Genomic DNA, 20,059 nt, shown 5'->3' with positions numbered 1-20,059 from the left:
GGAAAAGGGTAAAATAGATTTTAGTGGAAAACTGCATGAGAGAATAAGCGGGACGGAATACAAAAATCACTTGACAGATCTATAATATCCACCTGGATACTTGGAAGGGGAAAGATGGAAGTGTAATTCAGGAAGAATTCTAAATCTAAAATCATCATATTAACACACCATTTTTGTCTACAGCTATATTTCCTAACAACACAAGTAAGGTATTATTCTCAAGATAATATCTGTAATGATTGACATTGCATAAAAAAAAAAAAAAAGAGGAACTCTGTCATTAAGGCTGTTCCACTATTAACTTCTCATAGCCTATCTCAAACAGGGCCATTCTTAATATTGGCAGTTTGATTCTAGCTCCACAGTTTTCCCCCTGTTCTTCCCTTCTTTCTTTTTTTTCCTCCTCTCCATAGCCTAAAACGAATTTTCTTAAGAGTGCTGCCATCCTGTTCTTATTGTTTTGAATGTACAGACTATTTTGAATGATCAGACAGATCAGGATTTTTTGTATAGTGTGTAAGTAAGAAAATTTTTCCTACATACAGGTATAGTACAAAAGAGATGCAGTACAAGACTTTTGCCTTAAGTCACTAATCATTTTCTCTCATACTTCATCTATTACAAATTACCCATATATTGTCATAGCATCTGAGGATAAATCTAAATCAAAAAAAAAAAAAAAAGCAATTTCAGCATTGAAATTCCATGAAATATACTATCACACCAATACAGAAATATGCCAGTGTAGAGGCCTGCAACCTATGTCAGAAAATTATTTTGGTTATTTAACCTATAAAAATGAACAAATGCAAATATTTAAAACAGATCAATTGTTTGAAGCAATGAGAACCACCACTCAGAATTCTTAAGGGCATACAAATATATCTGGAGATATTCTTAAATGCTTATTGTATATCTATTCAGTAATGTTAATTAGAAATATTGTTTATATATGTACACTTACTATATTATCCTGACAGAAGAGAAAAATGTTATATTTCTAAACAGCGTATGTAATTTTTTTTATTATTTCATACCAATAATCTGAGGATGTATTTCAAGTTCATCAAAATAGTTGAGAACAGTCTCATCTTCTGTGTTTAACTCTCTGAAGAGATTAAGAGATCTCAGGAACTCGTCCTGAGTATAATGAGTTCCAGCAACAACACTCTCTGGGAGATTTATTATTCTGTTTTTAAGGAATTCATCAGATGCAGTCAAAGAAATAACAAATTCTGTGAAGAAGAACAAATTTTCTGAGAATTAATTACGGTGCCATTTATTATTATTTTTCCTCCTTATTAACTATTTTAAACCATAAATTAACCTAAGCAGACGTAAATTGTGCCTGTCTTTATACAGAAGTTCATTATGAAATGCCTTATATTCAACATCTCCATTTAGACAATCGACCAGTATTTATTAAGAGGAGACATGTCTGGAAAGAAGCTGCACGTCCCAGTTTCACCAGATTCTTTCTCAGCACTATGAACAAGACAATTCTTGAAATAAGAAGCATAAGAATCTGAGGAACAAAAATGCAATGTGGTCCAAAGTCTCAGAGAAACTATTGTAGAGAATAGCCAAAATAATTAGTATGGGAGATGAAAAAAATATCATGCGAATGAATAGTGCAGCCAAAGGAGCAAGTGACACTGGAAAATTTAACAATTCATTTGTCAAATTTGATTACCCTATACTGTGATTTTTAATCTCATAAACAAAGGTATCTCTGCTGAATTGAAGTAAATTCAAATAAATTCAAAAAGTGCCTTAAACACACTATGCCACATGCCATAAAATTTAGGATCAGTCTCCCTACTACACTTCAAAAGTCTCATATTTATAGTGTCATTAGGTTTAATCTTGTTCTATTTTATCAACTCAAAAATCAAAAGAATTTGTGCTTTATTAAACATGAATTCATATAATTTTGTAACAATATTTTCCTTATATTTCTGTCTAATATCATTAATATTAGTGAAACTTGATAATGGGGAAAAACGAAAATTAGGAAATCATTCTTCTGACATCAGTGAGAAATTTACAGACTTAAGCACAGATAGCCCTCATTCCCAAAACCACCCCCCCAAAAAGAAAGAAGAAAAAGAAAAAAATATTTCCAAATCATTCCGTTTTCTAAAACAATTCTTCTCCAGGGTTGAGAAGGTGCCTTCTTAAAACAGATCCCATATCTGAAGTCTTTGTTACAGGAGAGAAAGTGGTATTTCTGCAGCCCATCATAATAATTCACATTTTCTCTTTCAAAATGTTGGCTAAAAGTATCACTGTTTATGAATAAAATATTTACTTCAGCAACTCATAAGTGGTCAAAATCTTATTAGAAGTCTACTTTTTGAATCAAACCTTTGTCCCATTCACATAAGTGCAAGGACTAAGGAATTTTTCAGAAAGTTCTGGATTTTCTTCACTTTCACTGAAGCCGTTAAATTGCTATGCTGCAAAAAAGACTAAGCATTTCAGAAATTCAACCTTTACAATGTTTAAGTGTATGCCTCTTATAACACAAAATATGCCTAATGTGTTGTTCAGATGTAATCAAAAATTACAAAGAAATCAAAAAGAGTAAAAACACTAGGAAACAGCCATTTCTGCATAGATCAAAACCACTCTTTTTTATTTCCCAGTTTAATTGGTGCATTAAAGTCAATTTGGTAACATCTTTCAAGATATCATAGTAAGCAGTACAAAGAACTGTATAAAAGGCTAAAGATAAACTTATGGTTTTTTAATATGCCAAGTTCAGGGCCCCATGTTTATTCCATTAGTAGCTGCTGTAATCACAACAAAGGCAGCAACTACTATTAGTATAAGCCAGCATTTGATGGCATTTTCACAAAAAGAAAGCAAGAAAAAAAAGCCACCCGCAAAGCAAATCAAAACCTTCCTTTTGACTAATTGTTCACTTTCAAATAAATGGGCAGTAGCATAACATGCATTAGATATTTCTTTTATGTTAAGTGAAATGTGGACAGATGGAGTGGTATTTCGGCTTTCTTGTTGCTGGTAGCAATAACTTGAAAACTCCTGTTTATAAAAATCTGTCAAACTTACCAGGTGTGATTAATTTATCATATTTAGGTATTTTGCCTTTAATTTCCTCTTCCTCATCTTCGTCTTCCACTAAAACAAAAGTAAGAACAAATTAACATTGTCATTTGAAGCAATAATGTAATTGTATTTGCTAAAAAGGTGCCCAGTACAAATACAGATTTGTATATATTCAAATTATGCTAATGTTTGATAATTAATCTAAACTGGGCCCTGGTTTAAAGAGGTCATTAATGCTGCCAGTTGCCACAAAATTCTACTATGGGACACTAATAGTTATTCTCCTATACAGCAGAAGTATACACATATGCAATTTTAAAATGTGTCCATACCACTGTCCTGACCCTGTTCTCTCCTCCTGTCCCATAAATTCTCCTGCTAAGAATAGAGTCAGGCTCTGAGTAGAGAGTAGAAACCGTTTACAGAAGTATGGTTAAAACGGTGTCTGCCTCCAAGTAGTCTGCTCTTCTCCAGCTGAAGAGCCAGCTCTGGTGCCTGAAGAGCATAAGCTGAACATGGTAATTTACAATCCAGCATGTTAAAATAAACAAAACTGATTTTTGTTTCCTTTAATACCTCATGCTGTACTTTACATATGTAGATAATGCTTGGTACCAATGCACAGAGTCTCTGCTTGCACAGAGTCTGAACAATAAATTACTGATTGTGTGTGTCGCAGAGTTCCTCTGAAGTCATATCCACTGAAGGTGAGATACCCACCCTAATCTAGCCCATAGAACGTGTATTGGCATACTGGCTAGATCCCCTTGTTAAGAGGCCCTTGAACATTATGAAGAAATTCTGCCTTAGAGCTTGCTTAGATGGAGTAGTCCAACACAAAAAAAGACAGTGTCCTCCATATTCATACATATACTTATGACTTTGCCAGCAAAGATAGTCTGAAAAATATCTTGCTTAAATTAAACAGGGTACGTTGCAATCCTTTTTAAATTTCAAGTAGCCTGTGAGAACAAGTATTTTGTGTGTCCTGCACAGCAATCATTGCAGTGTTGACACATTTCAACTAATATGGCAATGAGGAATATAATGATAATGACAATATTAACAAGAGTAAAAACAAGACCAGCAGTACTTACAATTAAAAAGATCTTTCGCTTGGTCATAGGTTTCTGGGAACCCATCCAAAACATATCCCTGATTCCTACAAGGCATAGTTTTAAGCTTATCCTTTGTGAATTTAATAACATACTGATCATCTAGATGACCTAAAACACAAAAACAGTTAATATGTACCTGATTTATAGAAAAGAGATATCCGAAATTATTTCACTAACATTTTTATTAATTAATCAGAGAAGCGTTTATTCAGGCTCTAAAAATAATTACACGTTTTGAGTAACTATTTGTATGTTTCATGTTGTTAGAGATCTACATAGTGTGTAGCTATAAATTAAACTTAATATTGTGTTTACAAATATATAAATATTAGAACTCTAAGGATACTAAAAAAAAGAACTAGTATTTTAGAATAATGCAATAGGGTACCAAGCATTTTTAAACTTTCTTCACATTTGAATAGAAAAATAAAGGAGGTTTTTATAAGAAAAAAAAACCCCGCACAAGTGAGAAAGCAAGCATGTTTTATATCTACAATAAACAATAAGACTTAAAAATAGCCTTGCAATACAAATGTGAAATAAGATTTACAGGTTTCACTTTCAGATGAATAGACTGAGGTATGAGGTGGTTTATTAATTTGGTCTACATTGCTGAGCAAACATGTGACAAAAAAAGCTTGATTTTTCCTTCTCTTGTAACTATTGACCCCAGGTTCCTATTCTTCAGCTTTTGAAAGGCTTAACTAAATATTTATAAACCGTTGTAACCATAAAAGTAATTTACAATTTTAAAAGGCGTTATTATTTTAAACAGTAAAGCAAAGCATGCAGAAGAGATACTGCCATAGGTCTCATTACCAAAACTTACAGGTGAGTTACAAGTACATTGCCTTGCAGATACATTTGATGCTATTCAGGTAAAATTGCAGTGACAGAATGCTTTTTAAGGGCTATCGCTCAAGGAAAATGTTAAGATGAAGTCAAAAACCACATGACTTTGGTTGATACATGAACAATAACTAGTACTTTTGAGTAACAGCAATTTTTATGGCAGTTTTTCAATCTGCAGACTTTACAACTCTTTACAGGCTTGAATAACTGTTATTTACTCTTTGGAGATGGCCAAAATGAGGTACAAAGAACTTAAAAACAATCTTATATGACTGCATAGTAACTGCTTTTCTCACTGGAATACGCTTTCTGCTTTGCAATTATGATAAATATTTCACTACCATTTTACTTCACATTACATTAATTGTGTTTTCAGTTCTGAGAAGTAAACATGATGTAATAAAAAGAACTGGCCAAGAATCTAAAGATTCTGAATATTCAGTCGTTACTTATTTATCAATTTCTAGTGTAAAAAGAATTATATAAAATGTATAAAAAACAGATCACCAGAGTATTTAAATACATATAGCTTTTAATAGCTGAATTGATTAAGATATCTCTTATACATATTCAGCTACACACCATTTTCAATATAGTTGTATAATTTCACAATTGTATTTGAATTTTTAATAAGGTAAACACAAATGGAGAAGGCAGGATTCTTGCTTTTAAAAGGATCTACAAGTTCCAAGGGACAAATTTATTGCATGACTTGCTACTTGTACAGTGTTGCACTAGTTACCTAAATCCCATTTTAATACTTGGTGTTTTCTGCTCCCATTCTGCTCCATGCTTTCTTTTATTCCATCTAATATCTCTTGTGCTGCTTCTACATTTTCACTCTCCTCTTCGTCATCTTCTCCCTCTTCTCCTACATCGTCTGCTTCTATTTCTTTGAGAGCCACAATTTTCTCCTGAAGACAACAATATGAACAGACTCAGAAATACTAAGGCTAAATTTCATTTTATATACAGATATAATAAAAGGACTGCTCCCTACCCCCCCAGTCCACTCCAGTCTATATCTTAATTTAATATGTTCCTGTACAGTAAGGTAGTGAACAACTTGCAACCACTAAAAAGACCTGAGTGCATCCCCCAGAGGTGATAGCATGTCAAAAGATCTTTCCATTTTAAAATAGATTACTAAATCCATTTAGGTTTTTTAAGTTCAGAAAAGTGAGAAAGTGAGTAATGTCAACAGCCATACCCAAACTTACAAACCAATTAGTATATTCTCATTTCTCAATACCTTGTGTTGGATATGGTTGTTTCCTATGGTGACTCTTAAGCTGCTAAATCATGGAATTCTAATTAATTTTAAAATGGTACCCAACATTTTAAAATCACAGAGACTAAAATAATAACAATACTAGAGAATAGTTAGTAGCATACCAGATTTGCTATTGTTTCAGAAATCACATCTTTTATTTTGATGTGATGTAGCTTGTAGTGCTTGCAGAGGTTTTCAGCAATGGTAGATTTCCCAACTCCAGGAGGACCATGAATGTAAATTTTGAGAGGCTGGAAAAGAAAGATAAAAATTTAACATTGGTCAAACAAAATGGATAATTTTACTTCAAAAGAACATTCCTTTCCCTGAAACTAATAGGAATAATTATTGTTAAATAATTAAAGCTGAAAATATATTTTAATTTATTTTACACTAAGTATTTATCATCTCCTTGCATATCTCCTATAGCTTCCACTGACTTTCAACTACATAGTTATTTAATTTAATGGTACAATTTAACCTTTGAAGAAATAGTATAGTTCTATTTACTAAACTCACAGACCGACTTACAGTAGCACTATTAGGGTTTGAATGATCAAGAGGGACAACACATGACTCCATAAACAGAAAAAAATAAGATGTCTTAAACCTCAGGACACAGTGGATTTTGGAATGAGATGGCAGATATTTTACTATCCAAATACAGCATCTCCATTTCCCAACTCAGATAGAATTCCAGTTATCATATTAACTTTAAAAATTTCAGCCCCATCATAATTCCAATTTACTAACGATCTCTTCACTTTACTGTCCTGCTAGAGATTGAAAAACTGTAACCAGTATTCATACATTTAGTAAATATACTATGCAACAACATAACTCAAAAGCATACATGATAAACTTGCTGTCCTGATTCAGAAAGCCCGACAGTGCAAACTGAAACTTCAATGGGGTAGTGGCCTAGCAGAGATCCACCCAGCCTTTTGTCTCCTACTTGCCATGCCTGTATTTTGTGCTGAATTTTTTGAATTATATACATACATATACAAATAGATGCAGCACTTTAACCCAAACTCAGACCTGAAAATCCTTTTTGATGTATGCAGGTACTTTCAGTGAACAACTTTCAACAAACAATGTAAGCTGTATTTTGTTTTACACCTCCTGAACCCATCAAAGTTTAGATTTAGATACTAACAGCTTTATCACACCAAAGACAAGCAAAAATTGTATGAATGCAAGCATTTTCCTGTACCTTTATATAACTACTTCCCTATATAGCTAAATAGTTAGAAGTTCTGTATTCAGGTACCAGAAAACAGCAAAGTTATTCAGTTCATTACACAATGGAGGTGGGTAAAATGATCGCTGTATGCAGTTGAATATTGTGATTCACTAAGTATAACAAAGGACACACAATACTCTCCTAACTACTGAATCTATTATTAAAAAAGCTTCAATAAAGAGATAAACCTATTGCATTTTAAAAGCAAAATATACCAGGCATGTCATATATTTTGCATACAGAAACTAGTTCCAGAGAGCAGCAGCTTCTCCATCAGGAAGCTTATTTTCATTTAAAAGGTTTCAGTTTTAGGCAAAACAGAAAAAAAAGGGCAGCTGATTGTTTTAACTAGTATTCCCTTTACACTGTGATTTAATTTTCAGTTTATATACCCCCTTATTTTGCTTCTCTGTCAGTCTTCCAAATGTTTTTACTTAAAGAAGTATGTTTTCATATAAACACTTCTATTTGAAAAAGAAGAGAATATTTTAGAATAGCATATGCCAAACCATTACCAGTAATCCTCGACTTTCCTTGTATTCTTTGAGGATTTCTTCAATGTTCTCCACCAATCCTGTCTGAGCAATCCACTTAATGTTGAAATTCTCTTTTAGAAACATAGCCTCTATTCGTAGGTTCACAAGCAACATATCCAAATGTGATTGCTGGAGGAGCAAAGTACAATTTGTTTTACAGACTTAGGCATACAAAAATTATACAACTATATTGAAAAAAGGGCAATATTAAAAGGGCAATGTTGATTATCTTAAACTGAAGACTGGGATGGACTGGAGAGATCATAAAGAATAAAAGCATAGAAGAAGAAGGCTTTTGCACAAAACAGAACAGAAATTTTAAGGTTTCTTAAATTTAACGATTTTTCAATGTACATTTATATTTAAGTAGTCTCATCAATTATTGGAATAGTAACCATTGAGCAGTTATTCTGCACTATACAGATGTTCCATATTATTGCAGGAAACAATCTTGTTCATAAATCTATCAAGTATTATCTTAAAACTAGCAGAGATCTTTTTTTTTTCTCCTATGAACAGTGTATTCCAGATAAATATATGAATATAACATAATTCACATGTGCTGTGTTCATCAGCCTTAGTAGCACCTCATTTTAAACATTTTTTGTTTGTTTTTAAGATTTTGTATAGGTTTTTTAAGAGTGCTCCTCTATGCTCAATGCAGCAGTGACATCAGTGTTTCTCTTTTTTTCTAGATCAGGCTGCAACTCCACAAAATTCTCTGTTCAAGGATAGTTAAACTTTCAGTTCATTTATTTCGTAAGTTTAAACATACTGTTGATACTTTTTAAGCTATGTTTTAGGTTTATACTTTTGTACTGAAATAAATAAGGAAAGAATACATTTCACGATACTATACTTTAAGTGTATATCCCTTCCATAAGTAATAGAAGAAAAAAAATACTAACTGTTAACTCTTTGCTCAAGAATGCATTTTCTCTTGGAATCATCTCAATTTTTCCAGGTCCAACATTTTTGCTAACACACTATCAAGAAAAAAAAATACATAATACATACATAAATTCAGATTCTTTGGAAAAAGGGAAAGGAATTTCTGGGGATAGTATCTGTCTTTTAAATGTTATGTTACACTATACCTGAAAAGTCAGTATACTGATCTGAAATACCAACATTACGATATTAACTTTAATATTAGTATTAAATACCTCTGTTTCGCTATACATCAAGCCCTCTGTACTAAAAACCTCAACTGTTCCAAAGCTCTTAAATATATGTTTGACTTCCTACTGCCAAGATCTAATTGGAGACCTATTTTATTTCCCAGCACTTCCATATCAGATTCTTGAAGTATTTAATTCTGTTGAGAATCAGAAAAGTTTTGGAGGTCAATGGAACAATACCGATAACTCTCTACATTAGTATTTTCATTGCATCAGTAGATAGATAAGTTGTTAGTTATTCCTATAGCCCTTTAGCAATAGCTTTAAAAAAATGACTAGATTTCATAAAAACATAAGAATGGCTTTAAAGGACCAGATCAAATCTACATCTGTCTCCAATAGTGGCCATTAGCGGATGCCTAAATGAAAGCAAGAACACAAAAAGCAAAGCACATATGATATTCCCTCCTAATACTCTCCTAGCCTTTAGCTATTTTCATGTCTAAAAATTCCAGATTCTGTGTATTTAGTAACGCTCAAGGTATTTCTCCCCCATACACTTCTCCAGTCTTCCCCCAGGCTGGTATAGCTCCCAGCCAAGGTAACTCTCCGCAGAACTCTACTGGTAACTTCCTGTCACCACAAGAACTGTCCATTTATTCCTGCCCTCTATTTCATATCCTTTAAACAATCACATTCCCAAGAAAAAACCCACTCTCTTTTCCTAGGGTGCCAAGCAGCTTCTCAACTGCTTTTGGTGAAGCACTGTTTTGAAAGCTAACAACATACCTAGTTATTGGCCAATGGTATTAGGCGTACTGGCCTGTAATTCCCTAAACCTTTCAGGAACCTTTCTTTTTATATTGACATCACATTTATCATGCAACAGTCTTCAAGTGCCGGGATAATGCCAAGCAGGAGGTTGTATGTGTGAATTAGCAATTAAGTTATTTCAGCCTTGAGTTATTTCATAACTCTGGTGAATACTATGAGATTCTAGTGATTTGTTAGTGTTCACTTTGTTAATTCATTCTATAGCTTTTTTGACAGTCACTTCAGTTTTATACAGATCCTCTAGTGAGTCATCCAGAAAGAGGTCCTGCAACATTAAGATGTTTCCAAATTCTTATCCATTCACACTAATGCAAAGCATCTCTGCTACGGTCTTGTCTTCTCTAAGTGCTCTTTTTATACTACAGCCATCAATTGGCCTTATAGATTTTCTGGCAGGCTTTTTGTTCTTTAAGTGTTTGAAGACAGACTATTCATTTTGATAGTTAATCTTCAACTTTTTTTATTTTTTTGGGCCTACTTTATTGTGGTTCTTACACGTATTCTGCCAGATTTTATGATCTTTTCTATTTTCTTCATCTGGACATAACTACAACTTTTTGAAGGCTGCTACCTTGTTTCCCCAGCCTACAGTTCAACCACGGTAATTTTCATTTTATCTTTCTCAAGCTTTTCTTTACGGGTAGCATGCAATGGTCCTGTGCTTCTAATAACATAACTTTCAATAGCCTCTAGCCTCCTCAAAGAATTTAATCTTTTCAGCCTTTTTTATCCTTTTTTCTCTGTAACAGGTGCATTTTTTGTGTTCTTATGGTTGACCATAACTGCACTGGATATTTTGACCTTTGTTTCTTCCAAAGGAATGTTGACTAATTGCATTATGGTCACTTAAACAAATTGGCTTTTCAAGTATTAAGCTTTTCAATGAGACCCTGTACATTTACCTGAACCAAGACAAAGGTTGCATCTTCCTGTGGGCTCCCTAACAGACTGTTCCATGCAAGAGTCACTGACAGTGTCAAAAAATTGGGCCTGTGTGTTGATCCTTATGGAACATTTGCTCAATCTATATGGGCAAGTCTCCATTACTGTCATGTTATCTGCCTCTCTGATCTCTCTGAGACTCACTATCAGTGTATAGTTCAACAGTGTCATACAGATTATTTCTGGACTTTATTGCAAGATGCCTGGAAAAATAAAATATCTTCCAACCAAATGAAGGGAAAAACATTTAAAAAGACTTTAAACATCTAATGTTCAGAACTGTGAATCCCATAAGAAAATCTAATTCAGCAGAGCTTTCTTAGGTAACACTACTACTGAAGTTACCGAGACTTTTGCTAAAGTCAGCACTGCAGAATCAGGTCCAAGTAATGCATTTTGCTTAAAGGATAGAAGTCTTACAGGATTTCAAAATAATTTTTATATCATTTGTTACACAGGATAATTCAGGAAGACCCAGAGACGTCTACTTCAGTAAAATGTATAGCTTTCAAAACCTTACAAATATCTGAAAGAAGAATTAAATCTCTTACCTTTATTAATTCTTTAAGAGTGTGCATAGATTCATCTACTGCAACTATGTAGTGAGTCTTTGGCCTATGGTCTGCTATGTTTTGTATCACCCTAAAACATAGCAAGTACAGTCAAAGTAACAGTAGTTAGGGAAGCAGATTGGGCTTTTATCATTAAACATGTTTCAGAAACAGTCCAAAGACAAAGGATATGTAGCATATTGCAGAACTTTTCAGAACATGATATCTTCATTTTTTTTCCTTCATAAGAGGAACAGCTAGATTTTCTACTTGGCCAAGAGTCTCAAGGATAAAAATCAGTATCTCTAGAAAATATTAAGCAAGCCACTGCAGAGCTCATGATCCAGTTCTGTGCCAGTTAAATGAAACTATGCTCTAGCTCCAGCATTGCTAGTAATTTCTTAAAAGCACAGCACCAGTGTGAGTGAGATGAGGCTTCCAGAAAGCCTACCGAGTACTTAAGAAACTGAAATCTCTGTTCGACTCAAGCAGAAGAGCCAAATAGTGTTCTTAAAAACCCCAAATCTGAAAGTCTCAGTACTCTCCTAGCAGATTTAGTTTTGTTACCTTGCTAGGAATCAATTACTTTCCAGGTGAAACTTTATCTACTTACGCTGCTAAATCATGAACATGAATGGTTGGAATAAAATTGTTTCCATCCCCAAATACAGGTATTGCAGGAGTCTCACTAAGCCAAGCCATCTGGAAATACAAATGGGGAGTGAAGTGAGAAGGAAAAGGTTACTTTAACTAGAGCTGAAAAAAGGAATATTTGTGTGCTTGGCAAACCTATGTATTCAGGAACTTAATGTTCAGTTTCTTGAATGATTAATAGAAGCTGTAGCAAAGAAAAAAATTCTAAGAAATCCTGACCAACAGCGGATAAAAAACAGGAAACTTTTTTTTACACAATACTCCTTGGTCTTGAAAAAAAGGTTATTTTTAGAACTCTGTATCCTAAATAAAAAAATACCTGGAAAAAAAAGAATATAATATTGAAAAGAAAGACATTTTTTCCAATTCCTGCAGCCCATTGACATGGCAGAAATATTCTAACTATACAGTGCATACTGGGATACTATTCGAAAACTAGGGAAAAATTATAGAAAGGTTTAGAGATAAAAAAAAGTGGAAATAACTTCCGTTGTAGCTAGAACATATTTCAAAGGGATTAAATTATCAGTTTTGTTCATAGAAGTATTACATTTACGATACCAAAGCTATTAGAAATGCATTCCATTCCACTGCAGTTTATCCTCAGAAATTAAATTAACCTTCAAAATTATCTTGGATGTCTACCTTAAAAAAGTAATGCAAGATTCCTTCTCCAGCTCCATACTGAAGTCCTGAAGCAACAACATAAGTTGAAAATTTATGTTTGCTCTGTGAAGTAAAATCAATAAGAGAGTTTTTATAAAAATATGATATTGTAAACGGGACAGTAGCTTACCTTGAAACTTAAGTACTATATATGAAGTACTTAAATCATATCACTTAAAGATTGGAGCCAGATCAATTTTTATATAACTTTTAGTTATATAAGTCATATTGCTAATATTTCCTCAGAAAGAATGTTGCTAACAGAACTGATCTGTCTACCTTTGAACTGAGGTTCTAAAAAATTCTTAAGAGTTGAGAAGTTGGAAATAAGTTACGTAATTCAATGAAGTGAACAGGATAACTTGTGCTTCACCATTCTGGCTTCAGGGGAAATAATTCTCAAAACCCTTGAATTCTTTATTGCATTACATTTGTATTCAACTTCCTGAAGAAGTGGCAAATTCTGTTTCAATACTTTTATAACCACTTTACATTTGTTTTGATACACAATTTTAAACAAATCAGTGTCTTCCTAAATATAGATCATGGTCCACCTCCACATTTTTTGCTAATCATTATGTAAACCCTGTCATATTTTTTTCTCTTATGCTTATGTAAAATGTTACGGCTTGGATCAGTGTTGAGGATGGCTATACACAGAATAGAAACGCTTTTAAAATCAGCTTAATGGTGAAAACTTTCAAGTGAATCTTTTCAATGAGGACCCGTCATTCTGAAATATTTAAAACTGAAACAAAACCATTAAGTAATTTTCAGGTTGTAAAGATCCTAGATATTATCTTACCTACATGAGACTAATCAACCTGCATTTACCACCAGAGGCAGTAAATGCCCAGATTTGATATCTAGTTTTTTTGCATCTTTTGATATCATCTTTAAAGTATTTCAGAAACATAAAACTAAGACATCTGTCAGCAATTCTTTGATTATAGAAGCAAAGCATCATATAAAGGGATGCCATGTCACATAGTAATTTATTTGTATCTGCATATGTGTTTTTCTGCATCTATCTATAAAGTTAAACTTTGTAATAAAAACTATCTGAACTCAGTTGAATGCAACAGCTTTTTAGTAATTTTGAGAAATAGATTAAAATCACAAGAGATCATGGGTGGCAAAAGAATTCCTAAACTTAGTTTGCTTGGGTAATACTGTGACAGAAAATAACTGTTTGTACCCCAAGAGCAGCATCTCCCAGTTTTATTCTGGACTGTACACATGCCCCAGTAGGAAGCATGCTCTAAGTTTTGTCTCCTGGCAGGAAAACTGTCTCCTAAGTTCTATCTCCTGCCTCTTGTGAAAGCACAGGAGAAACCATTTGCCTTCTCCTCTAAAGAGAAGGTAACAAGTAGGATTTTCCCAGCAAATGTCTTTGCAATAGCTTATGTGCCATTTGTGGAACACAAACCAGCTAGGCCCCCTCTGCTATAGCTCACTGAAATACAAACTTTTAAAATAGGTTCAGGTCATAGGAACTTAAAGGTCTTTAGCAGTGTAATATTCATTAAAGCCACTAGATGTCACATTCCAGCCATTATAATCAGTTGGGGGGGGGGGGGAATGTTTGTTTTTCTAGCAAAATGATTGCAGTGGGAAATAGGTCTAAACTCATGGACTCAGGAACTGGGGTGCCACTGAACACACAACTAGGAAATGAAGAGATCTTCTATCTGTGGTAGATGTTCCTGCAGAGTTTTAAATTCAGCAGGACCTTAGAAACAGTGGCTTCTCCCAGAGAAAAGCTACACAGCCTGGATCACCTGTCACACAGGTAAAGGTTAAAACTTGCTGGTGGTAAAAAGGGAAGACTTTCAGCTCACAACTCCTGCTGAATCTTAAGAAGAATATAGGTGGGAGATATCCTAACTCAGAGGGGTGAAATCTTGCCTAAGCAACAAGAGCCGTTGGCTTACACCTCAAATGGAGGTAAGGAAAGGGCTAGGAAACCCCTCTACTCCTAGGGGCAAGATCTTGTCTATATGACTAACATGGCTACTGAATCAGCATTTCCTGCTGAGCAGGACAGTGCTTACACTGTCAAGGACCTTTCTTTCATAACTGTCACGTTCTCCAGATGCCACTGAATTTAGGTATCAGTAAGAAGCGTAATCCACAAATGTTCAGAATTATCTTGCTCTGTTGACAGCTGATCTACTGAGAACAGATGCTTAAGAGCCTTCCTGTTCCAAAGTACTTCCAGACACTAACCGGGGCAATGATACCTGTTGATGCTGGCCCTGGAGGAAAAAGGTCTCTTTTTGGAAGGCCTACAAGAGGCATACCGTCAAAATACTCAAGTACTTCGTGTACTGCTACAGATTGTTCCACTGTCGTCTTAATAGACGTTCAGCACTGCAAACATTTAAAAGCTAATTGTATATGAATAAGTTTATTACCTTGGTTATGTAGTGATTCAGCATGTAAGAATACTCAAACAAATTGAGCCAATGGTTCATTTATGCGCTATTGGTGGCAGAACTCATTACCAGGTTCAGTGGGCATTGTCACAATTTTCATGTTTCTAGTATCACAAGTATAAGAGTAATTCCATAACCTTAGACCTCCTTATTAGCACAGGAAAAGTAATAGCAATTTACCATTGCTTTTTTTCAAGCTGTAAAACAAATTTTGCCGGTGTTCTGTGCTGTTAAACCCGTGTAAGAATAGAATACAATTTCTAGTGCTATTTTCTCAGCAAGGCATAAGACAACGACTGGTATACTCAATGCAGAGCAAAAATTATATTTTATTTTTCTGTATAATTAGTCAGATAAATTTCTGTTATGGATGCTAAATTATCTCATTTTCACCTTCACCTCACTATGGGAGACTGCTAGCATACAAAGAGAGTGACCAAACGCCTTCGTCAGTGACAGTGTATTTCCTTGTCTTCCAGTTCTCCTTCCTAACCTCCACGGGCTCTATAGACAACAGTGCCAATTTTCTCAAGCCATGAAGCAGGATCTGAGCCACTGTTGCGATTTATTTAATAATATCTCCTAAGTGCACAAAGACATCTGTTCTCCAAGAAGATTAATAGTCTAATCAGGCAGAGACAAATGAAGGTGAAGGAAATGAATATAAAATACATATAAAGTGATAATATACCCTCTAGTTATTCTGGGTCAGCTCTTTGGCCACGATTTTAAAATGAATTATGAGGGTGGACTAAAATCAACAAGCTCCTGCTCCATGCACTTGGTCTACCCAGGAACATGCTAGGTGCGTCCCAAATTACTAAAGTATTTACCAGAACTTCTTCTAAATATTTAAATGAGACAACATAACATACCAATATTTCAAGATAGATGCTGCTTTTCTTTAAAATTATGCTAATATTCCTTTCATCCTTGAGCCTTCTTTCCCCAAACAGGCCCCAGCTTCAATTCTCCCTGATATACCTACTGAAACAAGTTGTTTTTTTTTTTTTTTTTCAAATGAGGTAAGCATCATTTAATCACTACCTAAGAAAAAAAAGACAGAATTTGGAAGGTAGAGATTTGTATTATGTAGACATTTATGTTTCGGAAGAGATTATTGCCTTCTCTGTACCTGATATTAATAATGGGTGTTATTTGCATTCATCAGGAAAATAATATACCCTTAAAATTGGTGATAACTTCTGTTATTAAGAAAATGCTCTAAGTAAAAAGACCCAACAACCTATACTTAAGCAAATTCTTTACATACAGTTTTCCCAAGTTTGAGAACAAGTTTTTCAGCATTTATGTGATCCACAAAGTTAGGATGAGATTTTCTTCTGCGATAATCTTCATCAGTAAAAGCAATTTCTGAATCCTCCTGGGAAGGAAAAATATGAATGTTATACATCCCTTAAACATCAATTTTTATAGGCCAAAATGGTTAAAAAGTTAAACAAAAATTAATTTTAATTTTTTAAATTTGAAATTCTTAATACTTCAGCATTTTAAAAACATCAATACTTTGATATTTTCACAGCAAACTTTGTAAAGTACTTGCTATATTTTAAAAGATACGGAGGTTAATATTATATATAGCATTACATAAACACGAAAAAACATTGAAAATGGCTACAGATAACATTTATGTGCACAATTTATGTAAGACTAAATTCAGGAATTGCAATAACATACCAAAAAGTTTCCCACGTGATTCCTGATGATAATCCCATATCTATATATACAGATACATGCATTTATCCATACATCCACTGGTTTAAATATTTCACTAAATATATAGTATATTCAGGATTTTGTATGACTGAAGATCAGCATATATTGTGCTTAGCAGAGGTCTTGCCTCTTGCCAAACAGTCTCTGATATTTGCACATAGGTCTCCCTGCTCTTTGTAGCGGGATGCCTGAAGTTATCTACCTAGTGGAGTAAATTTAACAATTTTGGCAGTAAGCAGTGGTTCAGGTGCAAGGACCACAAGAAAACAGATTTACTGACGCAAACCTTATTTGCTAGCATTGAGATGCATACTGAAATAGTTTAATTGCATACATTTAATAGAAAACATTCAGTGAAGAAGTGTTTTTTAATTGCTTACTGGGTCAAGGGGTTTACTTTTTGCCCAGCTCATTATTGTTGAAATGAGGATGAATATCTTTGGTATCTCAAAACGTTGCATCTCTGTACGCAGTGCTGTTTAATAAAAGCAAAGGATATTTTTACTGGAAACTGTATTACTCAAACAGTATTTTTGCTCTTATAAAGGTCCCATATAAGCAGCTATATTATAATATTCTACATGATACCTATTTTTAGCAAATACTCTTTACTTGGCTTGGTATAAAATAAACACGATAATTAAAGAAAGAAAATAAATAAATAATGATATGCCAAAAAAGAATTACATTAACATGAGGGGGAAAAAATAAAACAATTTATACCAGGAAATGATTCATCTTTATTGACTGCTGAGATACTGAAAGAAAATAAGTGTTTTCTTTTCATTGAAATAGAATAATCCACAGAACTCTAAAGAAAAGTCTCCTTATTCTAATTTACAGTAAAATAATTAAATGTAGGTCATATTTTGTTGACTCCTCTAAAACTTATGATGCTATCACAGTATTTACACTGTGAATATAAGAGCATAATTTAGGTTAACTATCATATAAAGAATAACATTGTGCTGTCACACTGATTATAATTGGATTTAATAATCAAGAGAAAGTTGTAAAAAGATTATTAACAGTGGTTTTCACTGCAGTTTTCCGTCAAAATATAGTTTAAATAATTATATAAAATATTGAAACATTATTTGAATATCACAGGAGCAAAATTTCTACCCACTTTCTAATTCATATAGACAACATCACAGTGGATAGTTATTTAGGGAAATAACAGCTTACACAGATATGTCACTTAACAGTATTGGACTATTCTATGACAGCTTCTCAAGCTTATGCATTCTAGAGTGCATTCCCAGCTCCCCTGCTAAGTAAAAAAAAAAAATTTATGCAGCATATCTCCATCGAGGAACCTAGTTTTACATTACAGTAAACTATAAATACCACATTACTTCATTATACATCTATAGATCTATGGTAAACTCTGATGGCTGTATAGCAACCAATTTTCCGTTCAGCTGATGGCTTTACTAACCAGAGGCAGCCCATGTTGCCTCCTCAATTTGATTTGCATCCTCAGTGATATTATATAAAATGACCTCACACTCAAGCAAGTAACTTAAAAGTTCTTCTCGAGAAGAGACCTGTGGAAAAAAAAAGTTAGAATCCTTCATTAAAAAAAAAAAAAAGTATGCAAAATTCCTTTTCTTTTTAAGTTTAACCTCCTGACAGAATGTAGTTTTATCACATCATTTCTGGAGAGGACGTTAGAATAATTTGTAAGACTGATATCAGACTCTGCCAGTCCAATAAAAGTAAGGCTGATATATAAATTAAATACTGAAACATCACTCCAGCAAACACTCTGTATGAGAGCAACACTCAAGATTACATACTACTAGCCATAATTTTCTGATTGAACAACTCAGCTATATAGAAGTTCCTATCAAAATTTTCAGAAGTTGGAAGAGATTCTGGATAACCAACTTGAGACACTTAAAGGCAATCTTACTGTCAGAAAACATTAAGCAACCACATTCTCAAAAGCGAGCCCCCTTTAGTTAACTAAACTTTGAACATAACTTTATACAAAGACATAGGTGTTAAGAACAATTAGTCACTAGTGAGATTCAGCAGATAGTTAGGAGAGGAAGATACTGACCTTGGTCCCAGCACCACTATGGCCAAAATGGTGCTAAAATACACAGGGGAGATGAGAGAAATACTTGAGGTGTGTGTTTTGAGGAAAAAAAGAAAGCAGGGTTGTGCCTCACCGGGTAAATGATGTCCTGGCCAAATCGGTTAATTTTTTATTTTAAGTCCCTGGAGTCCCTTAATTTTAAGATTTGCTGGATCAGACCCAACAGGGAGAAGATGACAGCGTGCAAGAAGCAGAGGTAATAAAATACACGTATAAAGCTTCCAGCAGCAACAAGAGACTATTAACATAGGTCATTTTAAATGTCTTGCAATATTTCTGATATTGTCTGATGGTGACCTGAAAGAATAAGACTATTACTTACTGCATAGGTTTCCTCTGCAAAAGATGGTTTTTTACTCTCTGCTTTAGAAAGAGTTCCCACTATCTGGTAGACTCCCTCCTTTGGCCTTTGGCCTCCTTTCAAGTGAGGAACTTCAGCATCTGACGTATTTTCATCTTCCTCCTCACCTTCTCCTACGTCTTCCAGCGATGCCCCAACAACACATCTAGATAAATACTGCAACACACAAGACACGCTTCGTGTACGGCTACATTTTGAGTCAGGCGTGGCCTCCCTCGGCCTTGGGAAGACACGGACAGGCCACCGGTTCACCCCCGAGCCCGCTGCCGGTGCTGTCGGCCGCACGAGGAAGCCCCTCGGGCCTCCGCTCCCCTGTTTTACCTGGGTTTGCGCCCCAAACCCCGGAGGCCTTGGGGACCCCCGCTTCTCGGCACCTTGCGCGGCCCCCTTCCCTACAGAGATCGGCCGGCTGCTGCCCTCGGCCCCCTCCCCGCCTGCCGTCACCTCGCCCACGCTGCGGCCGCAGTACGAGTCCAGGTGGTTGAGGAAGACCCGCTGGCTCCTCACGGGCACCGCCGCCGCCATGACCCGCGCCGGGGACGCGGCCGTCG

General features: G+C 34.7%; 1 protein-coding gene across 3 annotated transcripts in view; it reads right to left on the bottom strand.

The window, feature by feature from the left end:
* Window positions 1–20,059, bottom strand: part of AK7 (adenylate kinase 7) — a 27,619-nt gene extending 7,560 nt beyond the window's left edge. The window contains exons 1-15 of one of the 3 annotated variants that reach the window (XM_068946982.1): window positions 19,953–20,059; window positions 19,470–19,664; window positions 18,482–18,590; window positions 17,421–17,515; window positions 16,577–16,687; window positions 12,845–12,928; window positions 12,159–12,247; window positions 11,546–11,636; window positions 9,006–9,083; window positions 8,077–8,226; window positions 6,438–6,566; window positions 5,785–5,956; window positions 4,170–4,298; window positions 3,076–3,144; window positions 1,038–1,235 (exon numbers count right to left, since the gene is read on the bottom strand). In XM_068946982.1, the coding sequence (XP_068803083.1) occupies window positions 1,038–1,235; window positions 3,076–3,144; window positions 4,170–4,298; window positions 5,785–5,956; window positions 6,438–6,566; window positions 8,077–8,226; window positions 9,006–9,083; window positions 11,546–11,636; window positions 12,159–12,247; window positions 12,845–12,928; window positions 16,577–16,687; window positions 17,421–17,515; window positions 18,482–18,590; window positions 19,470–19,664; window positions 19,953–20,033 (1,780 nt within the window). In that variant the 5' untranslated portion in view covers window positions 20,034–20,059. Of the gene's footprint in view, window positions 1–1,037; window positions 1,236–3,075; window positions 3,145–4,169; window positions 4,299–5,784; window positions 5,957–6,437; window positions 6,567–8,076; window positions 8,227–9,005; window positions 9,084–11,545; window positions 11,637–12,158; window positions 12,248–12,844; window positions 12,929–16,576; window positions 16,688–17,420; window positions 17,516–18,481; window positions 18,591–19,469; window positions 19,665–19,829 lie in introns of all 3 variants that reach the window. The other 2 variants (XM_009675604.2, XM_068946983.1) reach the window with 2 other exon arrangements.

The sequence above is a fragment of the Struthio camelus genome, chromosome 5 (assembly GCF_040807025.1).
Source record: "Struthio camelus isolate bStrCam1 chromosome 5, bStrCam1.hap1, whole genome shotgun sequence".
In the NCBI taxonomy this organism is placed as follows: domain Eukaryota; kingdom Metazoa; phylum Chordata; class Aves; order Struthioniformes; family Struthionidae; genus Struthio; species Struthio camelus.
Note: the sequence above shows the minus strand (reverse complement) of the source record. Positions and strands in the feature narration are given on the sequence as shown.